Source organism: Scyliorhinus torazame, chromosome 21 (genome assembly GCF_047496885.1).
Source record: "Scyliorhinus torazame isolate Kashiwa2021f chromosome 21, sScyTor2.1, whole genome shotgun sequence".
Taxonomy (NCBI): domain Eukaryota; kingdom Metazoa; phylum Chordata; class Chondrichthyes; order Carcharhiniformes; family Scyliorhinidae; genus Scyliorhinus; species Scyliorhinus torazame.
In genome coordinates, this window is record NC_092727.1 from 88416155 (window position 1) to 88441532 (window position 25378).

At 55.8% G+C, this 25378-nt stretch overlaps 1 protein-coding gene across 2 annotated transcripts in view; it reads left to right on the forward strand.

The window, feature by feature from the left end:
• The window catches only part of LOC140398395 (sodium channel protein type 4 subunit alpha-like), a 352602-nt gene that overhangs the window by 156509 nt on the left and 170715 nt on the right, over positions 1-25378 (forward strand). For both annotated transcript variants that reach the window (XM_072487039.1, XM_072487038.1), the window contains 2 exons: positions 9427-9684; positions 12830-12956. In XM_072487039.1, coding sequence (XP_072343140.1) covers positions 9427-9684; positions 12830-12956 — 385 coding nt within the window. The remainder of the gene's footprint in view (positions 1-9426; positions 9685-12829; positions 12957-25378) is intronic.

Sequence of the window (25378 nt, forward strand, 5' to 3'; positions counted from 1 at the left end):
AGAAATAAAATAGAACCCCCCCCCCCCCCCCGGGTTGCTGCTGACCATTGTCTACCGTTCTGTCAGGAAGTCCAAGAACGGTTGCCACCGCCTGAAAAACCCTTGCACCGACCCCCTTAAGGCAAATTTCACCCTCTCCAATTTAATAAAACCCGCCATATCGTTGATCCAGGATTCCACGCTTGGGGGCCTCGCATCCTTCCACTGAAGAAGAATCCTTCGCCGGGCTACCAGACACGCAAAGGCCAGAATACCGGCCTCTTTCGCCTCCTGCACTCCTGGCTCCCCTGCAACCCCAAATATTGTGAGCCCCCAGCCCGGTTTGACCCTGGATCCTACCACCCTCGACACCGTCCTCGCTACGCCCTTCCAAAACTCCTCCAGCGCTGGGCATGCCCAGAACATATGGGTGTGTTTTCCTGGGCTCTTTGAGCAGCTAACACACCTGTCCTCACCCCCATAAAAACGGCTCATCCTTGTCCCGGTCATGTGTGCCCTGTGCAGCACCTTAAACTGTATGAGGCTGAGCCTCGTGCACGAAGAGGAAGAGTTCACCCTCCCCAGCGCATCTGCCCACGTCCCCTTCTCGATCTCCTCCCTCAACTCCTCCTCCCACTTACCTTTCAACTCCACCACCGAGGCCTCCTCCTCCTCCTGCATCACCTGGTAAGTTGCCGAGATCTTCCCCTCTCCAATCCACCCCCCGAGAGCACCCTGTCCTGTACCGAGCATGGCAGCAGCAGTGGGAATTCCACCACTTGCCGCCTGGCAAATGCCCTTACCTGTAGATACCTAAAGGTGTTCCCCGGGGGGAGCCCGTACTTCTCCTCCAGCTCACCCAGGCTCGCGAACTTCCCATCCACAAACAGATCCCCCAACCTTCTTATCCCTGCGCTGTGCCACCTCGAAAACCCTCCATCTATTCTCCCTGGGACAAACAGGTGGTTCCCCCGTATTGGGGTCCACAACCGAGGCCCCCACTTCCCCCCTGTACCACCTCCACTGCCCCCAGATTTTGAGGGTAGCCGCCACCACCGGGCTCGTGGTATACCTCATTGGAGGGAGCGGCAGCGGCGCCGTTGCCAGCGCCTCCAGATTCGTACCCTCACAAGACGCTGCCTCCAGCCTCTTCCATGCAGCCCCCTCCCCCTCCATCACCCACTTGCGCACCATCGCCACATTGGTGGCCCAGTAGTACCCACAGAGGTTGGGCAGTGCCAGCCCCCCCCATCCCTACTCCGCTCCAGGAACATCCTTCTCACCCTCGGAGTCCCTCGCGCCCACACAAACCCCGTTATGCTCCTGTTGACCCGCCAAAGGAAGGTCTTCGGGATAAGAATGGGGAGGCACTGGAACAGGAACAAAAGCCTTGGGAGCACCGTCATCTTAACTGACTGAACCCTACCCGCCAGGGACAGCGGCAACGCGTTCCACCTCGTAAATTCCTCCTCCATTTGCTCCACTAGACTCGTGAAATTAAGTCTATGCAGGGCCCCCCAGCTCCTGGCCACCTGCACCCCCAAATACCTAAAGCTCCTCTCCGCCCTTTTTAGTCAGAGCTCGCCAATCCCCCTCTCCTGGTCCCCTGGGTGAACCACGAACAACTCGCTCTTCCCCAGGTTGAGCTTGTACCCTGAGAAATCCCGGAACTCCCTGAGGATCCTCATTACCTCTGGCATTCCCCCCACCGGGTCCGCCACATATAGCAGCAAGTCGTCCGCATAGAGCGACACCCTATGCTCCTCCCCGCCCCGCATCAACCCCCTCCAGTTCGTCGACTCCCTCAGTGCCATAGCCAGGGGTTCAATCGCCAGTGCGAAGAGCAGGGGGGACAGGGGACACCCCTGCCTCGTCCCTCGATGCAAGCGAAAGTACTCAGACCTCCTCTTGTTCATGGCCACAATCGCCATCGGGACCTCGTACAACAGCCTAACCCATCTGACGAACCCCTCCCCAAACCCGAACCACTTCAGCAGCTCCCACAAGTACCCCCACTCTACCCTATCGAAGGCCTTCTCAGCGTCCATCGCCACACTATCTCCGCCTCCCCCTCCCTCGCCGGCATCATAATAACGTTCAGGGGCCTCCGCACATTCGCGTTCAACTGCTTCCCCTTCACGAACCCCATCTGGTCTTCGTGGATCACCTGCGGCACACAATCCTCAATCCTCGTGGCTAAGACCTTCGCCCGCACCTTGGCATCTACACTTAACAACAAAATCGGCTTGTACAACCCACACTGCAGGGGATCCTTGTCCCGCTTCAGAACCAAGGAGATCGGTGCCCGGGACATCGTCAGGGGCAAAGCCCCGCCCCCGCCCTCTCTTGCCTCATTGAAGGTCCTAACCAGCAACGGGCCCAACAGGTCCACATATATTTTGTAGAATTCGATCGGGAAACCGTCCGGCCCCAGTGCCTTCCCTGCCTGCATGCTCCCTATCCCTTTGGCCAGCCCCTCCAGCCCAATCGGGGACCCTAATCCCGCCACCAGTCCCTCCTCCACCTTCGGGAACCTCAATTGGTCCAGAAAGCGGCCCATCCCTCCCTCCTCCAGTGGGGGCTCGGACCGATACAGTTCCTCATAAAAGTCCCTGAAGACCCCATTGATGCCAACCCCACTCCGTACCACACTACGCCCCCCCCCATCCTCAATTCACCCAATCTCCCTAGCTGCGTCCCGCTTCTGAAGCTGATGCGGCAGCATCCGCCTTGCCTTTTCCTCATGTTCATAAACCACCCCCTTCCTCCTCTGCGCCTCCGCATTCCTGGTGGTCAACAGGTCGAATTCGGCCTGGAGGTTACGCCTCTCCCTCAGCAGTCCCTCCTCCGGCACCTCCGCGTACCTCCTGTCTACCCTCACCATCTCCCCCACCAGCCTCTCCCTCTGCTCTCTCCTCTCCCTGTGGGCCCTAATGGAGATCAGCTCTCCCCTAACCACCGCCTTCAGCGCCTCCCAGACCATCTCCACTCAGACCTCCCCGTTATCGTTGGCTTCCAGGTATCTCTCTATGCTTCCTCGGACCCGCTCACTCACCTCCTCGTCCGCCAACAGCCCCACCTCCAAGCGCCACAACGGGTGCTGGTCCCTCTCCTCCCCCAGCTCTAGGTCTACCCAATGTGGTGCGTGATCCAAAATGGCTATCGCCGAGTACTCAGTATCCTCTACTCTCACTATCAGCGCCCTGCTCATAATAAAAAAGTCGATCCGGGAATAGGCCTCATGAACGTGCGAGAAGAATGAAAATTCCCCAGCCCCCGGCCATGCAAATCTCCAAGGGTCCACCCCTCCCATCTGGTCCATAAACCCCCTCAGTACTTTAGCCGCCGCCGGCTTCCTGCCCGTCCTAGACCTGGAGCGATCCAGTGCCGGATCCAACACCGTGTTAAAGTCTCCCCCATTATCAGGCCCCCCATTTCCAAGTCTGGGATCCGACCCAACATGCGCCGCATAAAACCCGCATCGTCCCAGTTGGGGGCATACACGTTGACCAGCACCACCCTCTCCCCTTGCAGCTTACCACTTACCATTACATACCTGCCGCCATTGTCTGTCACAATGCTCGACGCCTCGAACAACACCCTCTTTCCCACCAAGATCGCCACCCCTCGATTTGTGGCATCCAGCCCCGAATGAAACACCTGACCTACCCACTCCTTCCTCAATCTTACCTGGTCTGCCACCTTCAGGTGTGTCTCCTGGAGCATGACCATATCCGCCTTCAGCCCCTTCAGGTGCGCGAACACCCGGGCCCGCTTGACCGGCCCGTTCAGTCCCCTTACATTCCAGGTTATCAGCCGGATCAGTGGGCTACCCGAACCCCTCCCCCGCCGACTAGCCATAACCCCTCCTCGGTCAGCCAAGTGCCCGCGCCCCACGCCCCGCTGTTCCCCACGGCGGCAGCCCCCGTCCCAACCCCCTCTACTCGCTCCAGCTCCCCCTTGACCATACCAGCAGCAACCCGGTAGCCCCCCCCCCCCCCCCCTCCCCAGCTAGGACCCCTACTAGCTGCTTTGCTCTCCCCATTGCACTCCCGCAAGTCAGCTGACTCCTGCTGACCCCGGCCACTCCCGCCTCTATTTCAACCCCTCTCATTGTGGGACATCCCCTCCTCCTCCATTACCCATCAGCAGGCTCTCTGCCGCCCCCTTCCATCCCAAGCGCGGGAAACCATCCTCGCTTCCCTGCCCCGGCCCCGCCCCCTCCAGCCTTCAGCGCGGGAAAAAGCCCGCGCTTTCCACCTGCCCGGCCCCGCCCCCTCTGACGCAGCTCCTTTTACAGGCCCAGTCTCCTCACTCCGACTTGGGCCTCACCCTCCCCCACGGGGCCCCATCCCCCCTACCGGCCATCCACCCCTACTCCATTTACTTGCCCCCCACCAAGAGCCCATCTGACAGACCCAACCAAAACAGTGCCCAACCCACCCTAACCACCCACACCGAATCAAAAAGAAACAAGAGCAAAGAGCCCCCCTCAAAATGTAACACACCAACAGCAATCCCCGACCACCCATCCCGACCCTCAGTTTGTGTCCAGCCGGTCCTTGTAGGTGACCCACAGTCACGCCGGCTGCAGCATGCCAAACTTCACCCCCTTCCTGTGCAGCACCGCCTTCGCCCGGTTGTACACGGCCCTCTTCTTCGCCACCTCCGCGCTCCAGTCCTGGTATATTCGAACCTCCGCGTTCTCCCGCCTGCTGCTCCTCTCTTTCTTGGCCCACCTGAGCACGCACTCCCGATCAGCGAACAGATGAAACCGCACCAGCACCGCCCGCGGCGGCTCGTTAGCCTTGGGCCTCCTCGCCAGCACTCTATGGGCCCCTTCTAGCTCCAGGAGCCCCTTCCAGCTCCAGGGGCCCCTGGAAGGATCCTGCTCCGATCAGCAAGTTTAACATTGTGACCACATAGGCCCCCACTTCCGACCCCTCCAGCCCCTCCGGGAGGCCCAGGATCCGCAGATTCTTCCGCCTCGACCGATTCTCCATCTCCTCGAACCGTTCCTGCCATTTCTTGTGGAACGCCTCGTGCGCCTCCACCTTTACCACTAGGCCCAAGATCTCGTCCTCGTTATCGGAGATCTTTTGTCGGACCTCGCCACTCCCTGGGCCGTCTGGGTCTCCAGCAGCTTATCAATGGATGGTGCTTCGTTGGGAGTGCGTAACGGTGGCGGCGAAGTCGGTGCTGGCGGTGCTGGCGGTGGCAATGATGGCGGTGGTGGCAGTGCTGATGCTGGCCAGTCATCGGGGAACTCCGGGAGTGTGCAGAAGTCCTCTTGTGCGGAAAAGGGGAGGGGGTGGTGGTGGGGGGTGGGGGGGGGGGTCTGGTGGGGTCAATATTGGCGGCGCGGTGGGAGGTGGGGGGGGGGTGGCTCATTGGTGGGGGGGGTGGGTGTTGGGGTGGACATGACGGTGCCAGGTCCCTGAGTGAGACAGTATCTTGGCGGCCATCGGGGAACTCAACGTAGGCATATTGAGGGTTGGCGTGGAGCAGGCGAACCCTGTCCACCAAGGGGTCCGTCTTGTGGAGTCGGACGTGCCTACGGAGAAGGACCGGTCCTGGAGCAGCGAACCAAGTCGGGAGCGAGACCCCGGATGTGGACTTCCTGAAAAAGGTAAAAACACGTTCATGGGGTGTGTTATTAGTGGCGGTGCACAATAGTGACCGGATGGAGTGTAGAGCGTCAGGGAGGACCTCCTGCCAGCGAGAGGCTGGGAAGTTCCTGGACCGTAGGGCCAGCTGGACGGCCCTCCAAACCGTCCCATTCTCCCGTTCTACTTGCCCATTTCCCCGGGGGTTGTAGCTGGTTGTCCTGCTGGAGGCTATACTCCTGCTGAGCAGGAACTGGCGCAGCTCATCGCTCATGAATGAGGATCCCCTGTCTCTGTGGATGTAGGCGGGGAAACCGAACAGAGCGAAGATGGTGCTGAGGGCCTTGATGACGGTGGCAAACGTCATATTGGGGCATGGGATGGCGAAGGGGAATCTGGATTACTCATCGACCACACTGAGAATGTACGTGTTACGGTCGGTGGAGGGGAGGGGCCATTTGAAATCCACGCTGAGGCGTTCAAAGGGGTGGGAAGCCTTCATCAGGCGCCACGGTCTGGCCGGTAGAAGTGCGGCTTGCACTCCGCACAGACCTGGCAGTCCCTGGTGACTGTCCTTACTTCCTCGACGGAGTAGGGCAGATTGCGAGCTTTGACCAGATGGTACAATCGAGTGACCCCCGGGTGACAAAGGCTGTCGTGTAGGGCCCGGAGTTGGTCCACTTGTGCGCTGGCACATGTACCTCGGGAGAGGGCGTCTGGGGGCTCGTTGAGTTTACCGGGGCAATACAAGATCTCGTAATTATAGGTGGGGACCTTGATTCTCCACCGCAAGATTTAATCATTTTTGATCTTGCCCCGCTGTGTATTATCGAACATGAAGGCTACCGACCGTTGTTCCGTAAGGAGAGTGAATGTCTTACCGGCCAGGTAATGCCTCCAATGCCGCACAGCTTCAACGATAGCTTGGGCCTCCTTTTCGACAGATGATGTGGGCGAAAGCGTGTTGTGCCTCGGCCGCGAGGGGGAATTGGGTGGACTGAATGAGTGGGCGGGTCTTGTCCGCATAGCTTGGGACCCACTGAGCGTAGTAGGAAAACAACCCCAGGCAGCGTTTGAAGGCCTTGGGGCAGTGGGGGAGGGGAAGTTCCATGAGGGGGCGCATGCGCTCGGGGTCGGGCCCGAGAAGTCCGTTTTGGACTATATAGCCGAGAATGGCTAACTGGGTTGTGCTGAACACACACTTATCTTTGTTGTAAGTCAGGTTGAGGAGAGTGGCAGTGCGTGAGGTTGGCATTGTGGTCCTGCTGGTCATGGCCGCAGATGGTGACATTATTTAAGTACGGAAAAGTGGCCCGCAAACTGTACTGGTCGACCATTCGGTCCATCTCTCTTTGGAAGACCGAGACCCTATTTGTGACACCAAAAGGGACCCTAAGGAAGTGGTAGAGGCGACCGTCCGCCTCGAAGGCCGTGTATGGCCGGTCCGACTTCCGGATGGGGAGCTGGTGGTGCCGGATTTCAGGTCAATTGTTGGGAAGACCTGGTACTGCGCAATCTGATTGACCATATCAGATATGCGTGGGAGAGGGTACGCGTCGAGCTGCGTGTACCGATTGATGGTCCGGCTGTAGTCCATGACCATCCTGTGTTTCTCCCCCATTTTAACCACTACCACTTGGGCTCTCCAGGGGCTGTTGCTGGCCTCGGTAATACCCTCCTTAAGCAGCCGCTGGACTTCGGACCTGATGAAGGTCTTGTCCTGGGTGCTGTACCGTCTGCTCCTAGTGGCAACGGGCATGCAATCCGCAGTTAGATTGGCAAAAAGGGAGGGGGGATCGACCTTGAGGGTCGCGAGGCCACAAACGGTAAGGGGGGGTAAGGGCCCGCCGAATTTGAGGGTGAGGCTCTGGAGGTTGCACTGGAAGTCCAGGCCCAACAGGAGTGCAGCGCAAAGATTAGGAAGGAATTAGAGGCGGAAGTTACTAAATTCTACACCCTGGACCGTGAGGGTGACTGTACAAAACCTTTGGATCAGGACGGAGTGGGATCCGGATGCTAGGGAGATCCTTTGATTGGCAGAGTGGACATTGAGGGAGCAGCGCCTTACCATATCTGGGTGAACAAAGCTTTCGGTGCTCCCGGAGTCCAGCAGGCACGAGGTCGCGTGGCCGTTGATTTTAACCGTCGTCGACCCGGTGGCCAGGTTGTGCAGGCGAGATTGGTCCAAAGTTATCGAAGTGAGCTGCAGGTAGCCATCGGATGCTTCGGGTGGCGAGCGTGTGCAGTTCCGATGTCGGGATGTCCGGAGACCCTGTGGGGGACAAGCTGGCGGCGGCCCTGGTGCGCACATTGCGGGGTCAGGACAAGATGGCAGCACTCATGGGGCGCACGTGGCCGAAGGGGGACAAGATGGCGGCGCCCATTGGTCGCACATGGACCCGGGAGGAGAAGATGGCGGCTCCCATTGTGCGTCTGGCGTGGGGGAGCGGGTGATAGCGGGCGCGATCGCAGCGACTGCGCGGGCCTGGCACACAGCAGCGAAGTGGCCCTTTTTACTGCAGGCTTTACAAACGGCAATGCGGGCCGGGCAGTGTTGGTGGGGGTGCTTCTGCTGATCGCAGAAGTAGCAGCGGGGACCCCCGGGGTGCGCGGATCGGCGTGCGACGCAGGCGTATTGGGAAGGCAGGGCCCTGGCTGAAGAGGTCGTCGGTGGGGTCCAGGAGGGGTAGGAAGAAGTAGAAGGGTGGGCAGTGCAGCGGGAGTGGTACGATTGTACGTTACGGGATGCGACCGTCATGGAGAGCGCCAAGGTTTTCGTCTCCGCCAGTTTGAGCATGGCCCCTTCCAGTAATCGTTCTCGGATGCGGTCCGATGCAATCCCCGTCGCGAAGGCATCGCGCATGAGGAGATTTGCGTGTTCGGTGGCCGTAACGGCCTGACAGTCACAGTCCCGGACGAGTGGAATTAGGGCCCGCCAGAAGTCTTCGATGGACTCACCAGGTAGTTGCGAGCGGGTGGCGAGTACATGCCTGGCGAAGAGCGTGTTCGCCTTCTGCGCGTAGTGTTCCTTAAGGAGTTCCATTGCTTTCGTGCAATTCGTGGCGTCTTGGATCAACAGGAACACGATGGAGCTCAGTCTGGAGTACAGGACGTTTATCTTCTGAGCCTCCGTTGGCGCGGGGTCCGCCGTGTTGATGTAGGCCTGAAAACATGCTAGCCAGTGAGTAAAGTCTTTCCTGGCGTCGGGCGAGTGAGGATCCAGCTGCAGGCGATCGGGCTTAATTCTGATATCAATTCTGTGGAAAATCTGACTGTAATAAATTGATGCACGATCAATTGCACAAATACTAAAGTTGGGTAAAACTGTGGCTTTATTACAGTCAGATGTGTGGCCTCCTGCTGCAACTGGCGAAATGGCAGGGCACTTGAGGTCATGCATATTTATACAGTTCTCCGTGGGCGGAGCCAGCCGGCAGGAGCTACCGGCGAACCTGTAGTGCAGGTCCTACCTTACATCTCCTATTACAGTGGTTCACCACAAGGCTCCCACATGATACATGACTAGATGTTCTAAAGCCAGTTCCCTGTAAGCACAGGACCAGAGCACAATTTAGATTAAACTCTCATTCTCAAGAGATGGTACAGGATGCCTAATGACAGAAATGTTAAAATTAACACTGGTGCAATAGGGTTCTTCAAAGTTTGCATTGGGGACAATTTGGAGAATCCAACAAGGGAGTAAAATTGGAAATATATTCCCTTCTCTGTCCTGAGATCCCAGGCTTTATCGAGCACACAAAAAAAGACAAAAAATAATTTGAACGTCTATTTTGTTGATAAGTTGACATGTATATTTCCCGAACCCCATCCCCCTCCCCAGTTACAGAGTTCCAAAGACTACCTCGGCAGCCACTACTCATTGTCCAGTGACAGAATGGAAAAGAAAGACCGTTCCGACAAATATCCCGTCGAGGATGAGCACGGCAGAGGGGAGGAAGGCGAGAGTCAGCGAGGATCTCTGACCAAACCATCGGTCATCATTACAATTAACGGAGTTGTTTCACAAGATGGGGAAAGTGGCTCAGCGCCCAGTGGCAGAGTTGTGCCATCCTCTGTTATAAGCAGAGTGGACAAGGATGTATGTATACCTTTTATCAACTTGATTTTCACACAATGTTTGTGGTTTCCTGGTCTGGTTCAGGATGTATATATATTTCAGGAATAAGACAATTGCAGAATCGCACAGAGGGTAAAATGGCATCTGGAAAAGTGGAGCGATGTCAGATAATGTTTCAACTGGTTTGCACTAACATGGTGCCACTTTAGGGAAACAATCAATGCTCAAGTCTAGTTCTGCAAAAACTTTGCTTTCTCAGATGAATTTTTAAAAAAAAGAACTCATGCAAAATACAATTTCATGCTGTCTTTTGGACATGTTGTTTTGGTCGACAATGTAAGGGGTAAGTGTTTCTACTGATAGGAGGATCAATAACCAGAGATTGTGCATTCAATATAATTTGTAAAACAACTGGAGGGGAGATGAGGAAGGATTCTTTCAATAGCAAATAGTTACGATCTGGAATGATTTGCATGAAAGGGTGCATAAAGCAGATTTCATGGTAATTTTCCAAAAAATGGAATTTAATATATCCTTAAAAAAAGCAACATAAAATGGTTGCATAAGCACGGGCTACGTGTAGGAGATTCGGACTAATGGATAGTTCCCTGAATGGACTCACACAGGTAGAATGGGTCAAATGGCTTCCTTCGGCGCTGTATGATTCAATGACTGCCTGTGTTTCATTTCAAGTGGAGCGTATCTGCAGTACAGGACCCGGCCAAGTTTAAAAGCTTTTAATCTTTCTTATTTTTAGTATTAGCGTATCCCATCTCCCCTCACATTTGCAGTTCTGTATCAAGCAATTGCCAGGAGAATTTTGTCTGCTGACTGTCAGATTGTATTGACTGGGATTGGTGCTGACAATGTAACTGAGCACAGTATATGGTTGATCCAGTCCTATCCAATACACATTAATATAAAGCAGCAAAATTGTGTAAAAGCTCATTTTGCTGCATTGGGAACATTTCATTGCATTCAGTTTTGGTGGTTGTAATAAGTTGAGATGATGTACAACAGTATTTATAATAATGCATTCATAAGTTAAAAAATTATGCTTTGAACTATTTTATATTTTGAGTCAAAAAAACTTGAGGAAAAAGTTCCAAAACATTAAATCAAAGTCAAGTAAACTATTTGGTGTTTATTCCATACAAAGCTTCTTCCAAAATAAATTCTGTGAGATTACATGTTAGTATTGTGGTGGTCCTAATAGAGTGAGTTCAGTTTTTGAACTTCACTGGCTGTTCTCACACCTGGAAAGCACGGCACATACACTTGGTTCACAATCCTATCAATGTGTTTGGATACATTTCAGATGACAGTCCAATACTTTACATCCAGTATTCATAAATCTTATTCCCGTGTGAAATTGCACTAATTCTTCTTGTGTATACTATGTGTGCAAGAATCTAGGGAGCACATTATTGCATGAGTATAAACAGCAGAAGTGCATTGTGAGTTGCCTCATCTCCTTACTGCAGTACGTGCGGCCAGCGGCTTGGGGCCGTGCTGTGCCACGTTAGCCAAATGTGAAAATTCACCCTTCCCCAATCCTTTAACCTTGGTTGTGCCCCAGGGCACCTGTACCACTTTCCTTGCCATACCAATACATATATCACACAAGAGTTATTCCCTACACTTCAATTTAGTTATACAATACTGTGTTATTGGTTTATTACCTGTGTTACTGTATTGCATTAAACTATATTCTATTAAGTATTTTTATTTACATGTTACATTGTAGTTGTTTGGCCATAGAGAAAGCATATATTCTACTAATTTGTGTTTCTTCATGCATCTTACGTTACAGTAGCCAGTGTATACTACAGTTGATCCATGAACCACTGTTATCATTTTAACACAAATTATATTTGTCAGCACTGTTTGTTGCAGAGAAATGTTTTGAGACGTTACTGTTGACAGAAGTTGTGCAGCATAATAAAAAACATCAATACTGCTTTTCTGTATTTTTGGACTTAACCATAACATATGCTTTTTAAAAGAAAAAAATTTGGAGTGCCCAATTCTTTCTTTTCCAATTAAGCGGCAATTCAGCGAGGCCAATCCACCTAGCCTGCTCATTTTTAGGTTGTGAGGGTGAGGCCCACACAGACACGGGGAGAATGTGTAAAGGCCACATGGTCAGTGAATTGGTGCCGGGATCGAACCCAGGTCCTCGGCACTGCGAGGCAGCAGTGCTAACCATCGCGCTACCGTGCCACCCTAGCTTTTAATTAATTCATGCATCATACACATTGATCATACTTGTGTGCCAGAGTCATTATAAAATTATTCAGCTTGTTAAGTGTATCAACGGGTGGCACAGTGGTTAGCACTGCTGCCTCACAGTGCCAGGGGCCCAGGTTCAATTCCAACCTCGGGTGACTGTCTGTGTGGAATTTCCACATCTCCCCATGTCCACGTGGGTTTCCTCCAGGTGCTCCGGTTTCCTCTCACAGTCCAAAGAAGTGCGATGTGCAGGTTAGGTGGATTTGCGATGTTAAATTGCCCCTTTGTGTCCAAAGGTTAGGTCGGGTTACGGGGATAGGGTGGGGAAGTGGGCCTGGGTAGAATGCTCTTTCAGAGGGTTAGTGCAGACCCAATGGGCTGAATGGCCTCCTTCTGCATTGTTGGGATTCTATGCTTTCTATTCTGATATAAGGGTAGCTATCTGGAATCCATGCCAACCATTCCTGATTTAATTGGATGGCGAATTGGGGGTCCTGTAATTTTCCAATGATGCTGGTGCTGGGCCAAGACACAGAATAAATAGGGCAAGCACGGTGGCGCAGTGGGTTAGCCCTGTTGCCTCACTGCACCGAGGTCCCAGGTTCGATCCCGGCTCTAGGTCACTGTCCGTGTGGAGTTTGCACATTCTCCCCCTGTTTGCGTGGGTATCGCCCCCACAAACCAAAGATGTACAGGCTAGGTGGATTGGCCACGCTAAATTGCCCCTTAATTGGAAAAAATTAATTGGGCACTCTAAATTTACTTTTAAAAAGACACAGAATAAATAGAGTTAAAATTGATTCAAACTCAAAAAATTCATTATTTTCAAATATTTTTTTTTTGCATAGCACAAATTAAAATATCAAGGGAAGATTATTTTTGTTTTCTGATCGATATCCAATATCTCTTCCTGATTTTACCTGGTGTCTTTTAGGTAACTGGTATGGACATTGAAGATGAAATGCCTGGATCTAAACGTACTTCCATGTTTCTGGAAGAGCCAGCACTACCAGTGAGAGCCGGAAGTGTAGCCAGTATTTACAGCTGCGCCAGGCTGGATGGTAAGCTTCATCTGAGCTCTTGCCACAAAGATCGATACTGTGATGGAATAGGTAGATCCTTCTGAATGGACCAGACATGTGGGGTTTCCTTCAATGTTTAACTAATCCTTCCAGTATTTGACAAATACGGACTATTTTTTAACGTGGTTCAAAATTTAAGGGCACTTACCAGCAAAGTAATATTGCCTTCAATAATACGAGTCACGCCCTTCCTTATTGAGTTGGCAATTGAACTGAATTTAAAAATAAACGACTATGAAAGCTGCCAGGTTGCTGTTAAAACACCAACCGGTTCACTCATGTTCTTCAGGGAAGTGACCTGGCTGCCTATTTGTAACTCGAATTAAATACAAGTGGCGGTTTCAATGCCCATAGGGTAACTATTGCTCAATAACTGCTGCTTTTCCAATGTTGCCCACAATTAAGGAACAAAGAAAATAAATATGTAAATTTCTGCAGCATTTTTCATGAAGGCAAAGTCTCTTTAAAGCTCTGCCTGATAGGTTTAATTTAACCATTTCCTGTGCGGGAGGGGAGGAGGGTGAACGGATAGACTTTCTTCTTAGATCAGGGGAAAAGTCAGTCAGAATGGCTAGCGACTAATGCAAAGCTAGCTGGAAGTGCAGTAAGTTGATCATGCACAATTACCTGTGTTCGGTTCGTTTTCCTGCTGAAGAATAAGGTCTGACGTTTTGCTCCCAGGTTGGAAGCGCAGAGTCGGACATTTCCCAGCTGCGCAAGCCCAACCCGAGAGAAAATGGCCCAGACCAACCCGGGATAAAATGGCCCAGAAGGTTAGATTTTCACATGGGGTGATGGTTAAAAATGGCAGTCAGACCCACTGTCCCTGGTGTGATTGTGGAGGCTGCCAGGTGTGGATGTGGGTTGGCTGGAAGGCCTTCCTCTGATCTCCATTCCCCGGCCAAGATCTTTTAAAAAAGCAATAAATCCCAAAACATCTCTCCAGCCTTCACCCATCACCCCCCCCCCCCCCACCCCACCCCCCCCAATGTGCTCCCTGTCTATATCAACCCATGCCATCTCATGCCCCCTCTCCAACCCAAAGGTCCATCATACCATCTGTACCAAACCTATGTCCCTCTAACCCATCCTCATGGCAACTAATAGTTCCTATTCCAACTTCGTACCAACTCATGCCAACCTATATCCCGACATCCATCACCTTTTTCCCCTTACACATACCATGCCATCTCACCCAATATCCACCCTGGGCATACCTTAGGACCCCTGCTGAGATTAAATGAAATAAAAATCTAAGGATGAAATTTTCCCATATTTTCTCAAAGTGTCGGTACAGCCAAAAAAGTGGGAAGAATCTGGGGGGTGAAACTCACCGTGTTTTCAGCCTCTTTAACAATTTTCTTTCCACGTGATCAGAGGTGGCTTGCCTCTGATTCGCTCACCCCAGGAAAGGAAAAAGGAATCTGCGTCGTCAGTGGGATGCTCCTTTTAAACCCTTCCCCAGAACTCGTTCCAAGTCCATTCGGGAGGACGGCTGTCAGAAGGCGGCATCACATTTCGCGAAGGGAGCCCTCACCAAACTTCTGGATGGGGTCGAGCAGAGGCGTAACATTCTCTGCCCACGATCGGACAGACATCCAGCAAGTAAGGTCACCAAACCCGTTCCCACTCAGCTACCACGCACGCCAGACTACATCACCATCTGGCCTGGCAGGACTCCTGCCTGCACGCTCCTCAACTGTCTCACTACAGGACAAACTTGAGTACAGCCTGCCCGAGCTGAGAACCCTAACTTCCTTTGAGGAGAGAGCTCTTGAGCTGACCGGCGAGGAGCACCTGTGCAGAGTGCGAGGTGGGGGCACCAGACAAAAGTGAGAACCCTCAACATATATGCAACCATGGTGCAATCCTCACTCCTCACGTGTGTTAACTTTCTTCCATCAGTCTGCCCCTGTGATCCAATAATGTTATCTTGCTTCCCTTATGGGTCAATCACTCAACCAGACAGACCATCGCCGAGCCCTCTGCAGACCACAGATCAGAGCAGCTCTGAGGGAGACATTTCGGGGACAAGCATCAAGGAGGCGCCACATCTGTCACTGTCCGCCAGTGCAGATACTCACACCTCTGTGGGAATGACTGGTCGGCAGGCTTCTGGGTCACTCACTGGTGTGCATCTAAAAGCTTAGGATCCACAGCAGGCGGAGGAAGGAACGACCCAGGGAAACAGAACTCAGAGGGATACCGGAACCCAGGACTCTGCTGAGCGGCTGGCTGATGACATGCCCCTGGGCTAGGTTGTCCAGAGCTGCTGGAGCCACAAAGGCAGAGTCGCGAGTGTCGGGAAGGGATGACTGCATCCCTCCTTGGACTGCATGGCCGACTGAAGGAATCTGGTCACCTTCTGTCCGAGGAGATACTGCCCTCACTCCTATGCACCGAAGCCAACATTGCGAGCAGGTTTCAGCAGTTGAGACTTTGATACAGGATGTGCACTCCATGATGAGGGATGCCTGCTCCATGGTTCAGCTCATGACCTGCATGGCTGAGGGCATGATCTCCATGGTGCAGGGTTTCAACTGCATGGTGCAGGCACTGGTGGGAATCAACACCAGAGGATGGCAGGGCTTCTGGAACGCACTGCAGCTGCCCTTTTATCGTATGGAGGAGCCCAGGCAGCAGAAGTGAAGAGAATAGGCAGGAGTGCAGCCCGGGCCTTCAACCCAGGAGACCCTGGGGTGTCCAGTTCATTTGACAACCCACTCCCTTTGAGTGACATGCCTCCAGTCCCACACACCGAGGTGGGCAGCACTGCAATACCTCTGCAGCATGAAAGTAGGCCCGAACCCTCAAGGTCCAGGTCCCCAGGGGACGTCCACCAAGGTCATTTCAGGCAACATAGCTTCGAAGACCACAGGTTGCCTCAACCACAGCTGTGGATGCTGTGGATACACATGATCGTAACGGAAGTGTGGGGAACAATAAGAAACGTAAGGCACCTTGTGGACAAGGGTGAACCTAGACTCCAGTAGAGATGAGTCACCATTGTAGTAACACGCGTGTATTACAAATCACTTTGTTCACTCATATGGTCCTCCATGATGTCCTGTCATGGCGCCACACTCCGTAAACACCCAAGCAAACTCGGCACTTCATCCCTGTGGAATGTGAGAATGGCAATACTATGTCTCTCCCACCACCCACACTGACCTGCGCCGCAGTAAAGCCCCACCATTACGGACAAGGGCCCCCCCAGTAACCCTCCTAGGAAGGTTCAACCCCGCGCCTCCCTCACGCCTCCCCCACCAGCATCAACACTGAGGGCATTTGGGTGCATTCAGTGGATCTGCGTTCTGACCTCAAGGGGGAATGAGACACTAACACCCGTCATCTCCTGAACGGGGTGAGCGATGAGCGACCTCACCCTAACACCTTGAATTGGGGACCAAATCTGTGTCACCTCTGTTATGGAGATATGAGTATTAGCCTTGGAGTTCAATGCTTGGGTCTGGGCTTCCAATTATTTTGGTTGAGACAAATAACCAAGTAAACTAAACCAAATTAATTGACCCTGTCAACTTTAACAGCCGGCCACCCAGTCACTAATCCCTGACAACCTGGCCTCCATAACGAGTGGCCTTGAACTTCCAGACATTTAAAACAAAATGAATTTACAGGATGTGGATGTCGCTGGTTCGGCCAGCATTTATTGTCCATCCCTAGTTGCCTTTCAGAAGGTGGTGGTGACTTGCACCGCTGCAGTCTTTCAGGTGCATGTACACCCATTGTGCTGTTAGGGAGGGAGTTCCAGGATTTTGTCGCAGCGATACCGAAGGAACGGCGATCTATTTCCAAGTTAGGGTGGTGAGTGACTTAGAGGGGAACCTCCAGCTGGTGGGGTTCCCAGGTATCTTGTCCTTCTAGATGGTAGTGGTTGTGGGTTTGGAAGGTGCTGTCTAATGAACATTGTTGAGTTACTGCAGTGCATCTTGTAGATGGTACACACGGCTGCCACATCACATGCCCTTTGGCTTCAAAGTGCAGCCTGAGTGGAGCTGAGAAACACCAAGTGGCAAAACATTTTATTGGGGGCTGGATGTAGACCTCCAAACTAGTGGTGATGTTGAGAATGGCATTAAACAGGAAATTAGAGATGCATGCAATGAAAGAACTTTATGTAATTATGGGTGACTTTAATCTGCATATAGTGTTTAACAGAATGAGAGGAGACCCTGTTGAGACATATAAGATTCTCAGTCGGCTTGGTAGGGTAGATGCTGTTGTTTCCCCTTATGGGAGAGTCTAGGACCAGAGGGCATAATCTCAGAGCAAGAAGTTACCCATTTAAGACAGAAATAAGGAAGAATTTCTTCTCTCAGAGGGTAGTGAATCTGTGGAATTCTTTACCGCAGAGAAGTATAAAGGCTGAGTCATTGAGTATGTTCAGGGCTGAGAAGAGACAGATTTTGAATCAGCAAAGGAATCAAGGGTTATGGAGATAAGGAGGGAAAGTGGAGGTGAGGATTATATCACATCGGATCAGCCATGATCTCATTGAATAGCGGTGCAGACTCAGTGGGCCGAGTGGCCAACGTCTGCTCCTAGGTCTTATGGTCTTAAGATCCTAGAGACTCTGGAACAGTTTAAAGGGCAGGAGTTCTAAGTGCCTTGACAGCACAGAATTGCCTCTTACAGTTTTGACACTTCTGATACTTGCTTTTGCCAGTTCGTTGTGACACCTTTGACAAATTCAATGACCTTTAAAGTTAATGTGCAGCATTCTCTGTCCCGCCAGCCCCATTTTCTGGCACGGTGCTCCTCGCCGACAGCGAGATTCTGCGTTTCTGCAGCCGGTCAATGGGGTTTCCCATTGTGGGCCACCCTACGCCATCGGGAATCACGCAGGCATGGGTGTGCTGCTGATGGAGCAGAAAATCCCACCGATGGAAAATCACGCAAAATGAGTTTATACACTTGCTCCACACATTCATGCCTAATTTTAACAATCCTAAGTGCACCTTATCTGCCCCAAGGGCAACCTGACCTCCCCAAAGGATGTCCAGGGTTCATATCCAAAAAGTTACCCACCTCTCCAAAGGACTCCCCAAAGTTCATTCTCGCACTTACCATGTCTAACCTGCACACATCATGGGTGGAATTTTGAGCCCTTGTTAGCTGTCAGGCTCAATGTTTTGCGAGAGTTGGGAAATAAGGGGCAGGATTCTGCGTTAGCTGATGTCAAAATCGGGAAAGGCGATTGGGCGGAGAATTGGTTCCGACACCGACATCATGGCAGGCGGCGATTTGGCGCCAGAACGCAATGCTCCTGCACCTCGACAGCGGCGTCAATGCGTTGTGGAACGCACCTACAGTAGACTCCGTTTGCATATCATTAGCGGGGCCTCTATGATTCTCCGCCTCTGATGGGCTGAGTTCCCGACGGCGTGGTTCACTTGTGCTTTTAAAAATCGTGCTGAGGGAGAGAGAGTGGGGGTCCCTTTAAAGATGTCACCACAATCTCTGTGGAGCTGACGTAGCCAGCTCGACCAGGCTCCGCCCCACTAGAGTGACGGCAGAAATCCCACTCCCAGATTTTCTGTGCAGAGAATCTGGAGAGAAAACCTGGCTGTGCAGCTGGAGAGCTACACGCTAGATACCTCGTTGAAACTGACACTGAAAAAATCGGAAGATTCCACCCTATGTTTCGCACACCTGGGTCACTGAAGTTATACGCGAGAGGCGACAGCTGCTGACTTATATGGACAGCTGCCTACAGAAAACGTGCATGTGAAAATCCCTACCCAGGCCCATTCCTGCCCTGAAAAAATGCTGGATGCTGTGTTTGGGGCAGGACCGCAGATTTTCAGCCTCTTCTGCCATATTTGCAGTGACGGAATGGCTGTCCGTCATTGCACAAATCCAGGCAAACGTCCATGTCATTCCGGCCTTACATAGAACATAGAACATACAGTGCAGAAGGAGGCCATTCGGCTCATCGAGTCTGCACCGACCCACTTGACTTGTGCATGTGGAAGAATCTGGTCTTACTTGGGGAGTGGAAAGCTTCCGTAATTGAAGCTTTAGTCAAATTTAAAAGAATGTGGCCACCTAATGGTACAGAGACACAATGGCAGGGAATAATAATAATCTTTATTGTCACAAGTAGGCTTACATTAACACGACAATGAAGTTACTGTGAAAAGCCCTTAGTCGCCACACTCCGGCACCTGTTCGGGTACACAGAGGGAGAACCCAGAATGTCCAATTCACCTAACAGCACGTCTTTCTGGACTTGTGGGAGGAAACCGGAGCAGCCAGGGGAAATCCACGCAGACACAGAGAGAACGTGCAGACTCCACAAAGACAGCGACCCAAGCGCGAATCGAACCTGGGACCCTGGCACGGTGAAGCAACAGTGCTACCCACTGAGCTACCGTGCTGCCCTGTGCTACCCTGCTGCCCCTGTGCTACTGTGCCACCCCTGTGCTACCGTGCTGCCTCTGTGCTACTGTGCCACCCCTGAGCTACCGTGCTGCCCCTGTGCTACCGTGCCACATCCTGTGCTACCGTGCCGCCCCTGTGCTACCGTGCCACCCCTGTGCTACCGTGCCACCCCTGTGTTACCGTGCCGCCCCTGTGCTACCGTGCTGCCCCTGTGCTACCGTGCTGCCCCTGTGCTACCGTGCCACCCCTGTGCTACCGTGCCACCCCTGTGCTACCGTGCCACCCCTGTGCTACCGTGCCGCCCCTGTGCTACCGTGCCACCCCTGTGCTACCGTGCCACCCCTGTGCTACCGTGCCGCCCCTGTGCTACCGTGTTGCCCCTGAGCTACCGTGCTGCCCCTGTGCTACCTTGTCGCCCCTGTGCTACCGTGCTGCCCCTGTGCTACCGTGCCACTCCTGAGCTACCGTGCCACCCCTGTGCTACCGTGCCACCCCTGTGCTACCGTGCTACCCCTGTGCTACCGTGCCATCCCTGTGCTACCATGCCGCCCCTGTGCTACCGTGCCACCCCTGTGTTACCGTGCCACCCCTGTGCTACCATGCCACCCCTGTGTTACCGTGCCGCCCCTGTGCTACCATGCCGCCCCTGTGCTACCATGCCGCCCCTGTGCTACCCTATTGCCCCTGTGCTACCGTGCTGCCCCTGTGCTACCGTGCCACCCCTGTGCTACCGTGCCGCCCCTGTGCTACCGTGCCACCCCTGTGCTACCGTGCCACCCCTGTGTTACCGTGCCGCCCCTGTGCTACCGTGCTGCCCCTGTGCTACCGTGCTGCCCCTGTGCTACCGTGCCACCCCTGTGCTACCGTGCCACCCCTGTGCTACCGTGCCACCCCTGTGCTACCGTGCTGCCCCTGTGCTACCGTGCCACCCCTGTGCTACCGTGCCACCCCTGTGCTACCGTGCCGCCCCTGTGCTACCGTGTTGCCCCTGTGCTACCGTGCCACTCCTGAGCTACCGTGCCACCCCTGTGCTACCGTGCCACCCCTGTGCTACCGTGCTACCCCTGTGCTACCGTGCCATCCCTGTGCTACCATGCCGCCCCTGTGCTACCGTGCCACCCCTGTGCTACCGTGCCACCCCTGTGCTACCGTGCCACCCCTGTGTTACCGTGCCGCCCCTGTGCTACCATGCCGCCCCTGTGCTACCCTATTGCCCCTGTGCTACCGTGCCGCCTCTGTGCTACCGTGCCGCCCCTGTGCTACTGTGCCGCCCCAGTGTTACCGTGCTGCCCCTGTGCTACCGTGCCGTCCCTGTGCTACCGTGCCGCACCTGTGCTACCGTGCCGCCCCTGTGTTACCGTGCTACCGTGCCACCCCTGTGCTACCGTGCCACCCCTGTGCTACCGTGCTACCCCTGTGCTACCGTGCCGCCCCTGTGCTACCGTGTTGCCCCTGTGCTACCGTGCCACTCCTGAGCTACCGTGCCACCCTTGTGCTACCGTGCCACCCCTGTGCTACCGTGTCGCCCCTGTGCTACCGTGCCACCCCTGTGCTACTGTGCCATCCCTGTGTTACCGTGCCACCCCTGTGCTACCGTGTCGCCCCTGTGCTACCGTGCCGCCCCTGTGCTACCGTGCTACCCCTGTGCTACCGTGCCATCCCTGTGCTACCATGCCGCCCCTGTGCTACCGTGCCACCCCTGTGCTACCGTGCCACCCCTGTGCTACCGTGCCACCCCTGTGCTACCTTGCCACCCCTGTGCTACTGTGCCACCCCTGTGTTACCGTGCCGCCCCTGTGTTACCGTGCTGCCCCAGTGTTACCGTGCCACCCCTGTGCTACCGTGCCGACCCTGTGCTACCGTGCCACCCCTGTGCTACCGTGCCACCCCTGTGCTACCGTGCCGACCCTGTGCTACCGTGCCACCCCTGTGCTACCGTGCCACCCCTGTGCTACTGTGCCACCCCTGTGCTACCGTGCTGCCCCAGTGCTACTGTGCCACCCCTGTGCTACCGTGCCACCCCTGTGCTACCGTGCCACCCCTGTGCTACCGTGCCGCCCCTGTGCTACCGTGCCGCCCCTGTGCTACCGTGCCACCCCTGTGCTACCGTGCCACCCCTGTGCTACTGTGCTACCCCTGTGCTACTGTGCCACCCCTGTGTTACCGTGCCGCCCCTGTGCTACCGTGCCACCCCTGTGCTACTGTGCCACCCGTGTGCTACCGTGCCACCCCTGTGCTACTGTGCCACCCCTGTGCTACTGTGCCACCCCTGTGTTACCGTGCCGCCCCTATGCTACCGTGCCACCCCTGTGCTACCGTGCCACCCCTGTGCTACCGTGCCGCCTCTATGCTACCGTGCCACCCCTATGCTACCGTGCCACCCCTGTGCTACCGTGCCACCCCTGTGCTACCGTGCCGCCCCTATGCTACTGTGCCACCCCTGTGCTACCGTGCCACCCCTGTGCTACCATGCCACCCCTGTGCTACCGTGCCGACCCTGTGCTACCGTGCCACCCCTGTGCTACCGTGCCACCCCTGTGCTACTGTGCCACCCCTGTGCTACCGTGCTGCCCCTGTGCTACTGTGCCACCCCTGTGCTACCGTGCCACCCCTGTGCTACCGTGCCACCCCTGTGCTACCGTGCCGCCCCTGTGCTACCGTGCCGCCCCTGTGCTACCGTGCCACCCCTGTGCTACCGTGCCACCCCTGTGCTACCGTGCCACCCCTGTGCTACTGTGCCACCCCTGTGCTACTGTGCCACCCCTGTGTTACCGTGCCGCCCCTGTGCTACCGTGCCACCCCTGTGCTACTGTGCCACCCGTGTGCTACCGTGCCACCCCTGTGCTACTGTGCCACCCCTGTGCTACTGTGCCACCCCTGTGTTACCGTGCCGCCCCTATGCTACCGTGCCACCCCTGTGCTACCGTGCCACCCCTGTGCTACCGTGCCGCCTCTATGCTACCGTGCCACCCCTATGCTACCGTGCCACCCCTGTGCTACCGTGCCACCCCTGTGCTACCGTGCCGCCCCTATGCTACTGTGCCACCCCTGTGCTACCGTGCCACCCCTGTGCTACTGTGCCACCCCTGTGCTACCGTGCCGCCCCTGTGCTACCGTGCTGCCCCTGTGCTACCGTGCCGCTCCTGAGCTACCGTGCCACCCCTGTGCTACCGTGCCGCCCCTGTGCTACCGTGCTACCCCTGTGCTACCGTGCCATCCCTGTGCTACCATGCCGCCCCTGTGCTACCGTGCCACCCCTGTGTTACCGTGCCACCCCTGTGCTACCGTGCCACCCCTGTGTTACCGTGCCACCCCTGTGCTACCATGCCGCCCCTGTGCTACCCTATTGCCCCTGTGTTACCGTGCCGCCCCTGTGCTACCGTGCCGTCCCTGTGCTAGCGTGCCACCCCTGTGCTACATTGCCACCCCTGTGCTACCGTGCCACCCCTGTGCTAGCGTGCCGCACCTGTGCTACCGTGCTACCCCTGTGCTACCGTGCCGCCCCTGTGCTACCGTGCCACCCCTGTGCTACCGTGCCGCCCCTGTGCTACCGTGCCACCCCTGTGCTACATTGCCACCCCTGTGCTACCGTGCCACCCCTGTGCTACCGTGTTGCCCCTGTGCTACCGTGCCACTCCTGAGCTACTGTGCTGCCCCTGTGCTACCGTGCCACCCCTGTGCTACCGTGCCACCCCTGTGCTACCGTGTTGCCCCTGTGCTACCGTGCCACTCCTGAGCTACTGTGCTGCCCCTGTGCTACCGTGCCACCCCTGTGCTACCGTGTTGCCCCTGTGCTACCGTGCCGCCCCTGTGCTACCGTGCTGCCCCTGTGCTACCGTGCCACTCCTGAGCTACCATGCCACCCCTGTGCTACCGTGCCGTCCCTGTGCTACCGTGCTACCCCTGTGCTACCGTGCCATCCCTGTGCTACCGTGCCACCCCTGTGTTACCGTGCCGCCCCTGTGCTACCGTGTCGCCCCTGTGCTAGCGTGCCGCTCCTGTGCTACCGTGCTACCCCTGTGCTACTGTGCCACCCCTGTGCTACCGTGTCGCCCCTGTGCTACCGTGCCGCCCCTGTGCTAGCGTGCCGCACCTGTGCTACCGTGCTACCCCTGTGCTACCGTGCCACCCCTGTGCTACCGTGCCACCCCTGTGTTACCGTGCCGCCCCTGTGCTACCGTGCCACCCCTGTGCTACCGTGCCACCCCTGTGCTACCGTGCCGCCCCTGTGCTACCGTGCCACCCCTGTGCTACCGTGCCACCCCTGTGCTACTGTGCCACCCCTGTGTTACCGTGCTGCCCCAGTGTTACCGTGCCGCACCTGTGCTACCGTGCTACCCCTGTGCTACCGTGCCACCCCTGTGCTACCGTGCCACCCCTGTGTTACCGTGCCGCCCCTGTGTTACCGTGCCACCCCTGTGCTACCGTGCTACCCCTGTGCTACCGTGCCACCCCTGTGCTACCGTGCTGCCCCAGTGTTACCGTGCCGCACCTGTGCTACCGTGCCACCCCTGTGCTACCGTGCCACCCCTGTGCTACCGTGCCACCCCTGTGCTACCGTGCCGCCCCTGTGCTACCGTGCCACCCCTGTGCTACCGTGCCACCCCTGTGCTATTGTGCCACCCCTGTGTTACCGTGCTGCCCCTGTGCTACCGTGTCGCCCCTGTGCTACCGTGCCACCCCTGTGCTACCGTGCCACCCCTGTGTTACCGTGCTGCCCCTGTGCTACCGTGTCGCCCCTGTGCTACCGTGCCACCCCTGTGCTACCGTGCCGTCCCTGTGCTAGCGTGCCGCACCTGTGCTACCGTGCTACCCCTGTTCTACCGTGCCACCCCTGTGCTACCGTGCCACCCCTGTGCTACCGTGCCACCCCTGTGCTACCGTGCCGACCCTGTGCTACCGTGCTGCCCCTGTGCTACCGTGCCGCCCCTGTGCTACCGTGCCACCCCTGTGCTACCGTGCCACCCCGTGTTACCATGCTGCCCCTGTGCTACCGTGTCGCCCCTGTGCTACCGTGGCACCCCTGTGCTACCGTGCCGTCCCTGTGCTAGCGTGCCGCACCTGTTCTACCGTGCTACCCCTGTGCTACCGTGCCACCCCTGTGCTACCGTGCCACCCCTGTGCTACCGTGCCACCCCTGTGCTACTGTGCCGCCCCTGTGCTACCGTGCCACCCCTGTGCTACTGTGCCACCCCTGTGTTACCGTGCCGCCCCTGTGCTACCGTGCCGCCCCTGTGCTACCGTGCCGCCCCTGTGCTACTGTGCCACCCCTGTGTTACCGTGCCGCCCCTGTGCTACCGTGTCGCCCCTGTGCTACCGTGCCACCCCTGTGCTACCGTGCCACCCCTGTGCTACTGTGCCACCCCTGTGCTACCGTGCTGCCCCTGTGCTACTGTGCCACCCCTGTGCTACCGTGCCACCCCTGTGCTACCGTGCCACCCCTGTGCTACCGTGCCGACCCTGTGCTACCGTGCCACCCCTGTGCTACCGTGCCACCCCTGTGCTACTGTGCCACCCCTGTGCTACCGTGCTGCCCGTGCTACTGTGCCACCCCTGTGCTACCGTGCCACCCCTGTGCTACTGTGCCACCCCTGTGCTACCGTGCCACCCCTGTGCTACCGTGCCACCCCTGTGCTACCGTGCCGCCCCTATGCTACTGTGCCGCTCCTGTGCTACTGTGCCACCCCTGTGCTACCGTGCCACCCCTGTGCTACTGTGCCACCCCTGTGCTACTGTGCCACCCCTGTGTTACCGTGCCGCCCCTGTGCTACCGTGCCACCCCTGTGCTACTGTGCCACCCTTGTGCTACCGTGCCACCCCTGTGCTACTGTGCCACCCCTGTGCTACTGTGCCACCCCTGTGTTACCATGCCGCCCCTATGCTACCGTGCCACCCCTGTGCTACCGTGCCACCCCTGTGCTACCGTGCCACCCCTGTGCTACCGTGCCGCCCCTATGCTACCGTGCCACCCCTGTGCTACTGTGCCACCCCTGTGC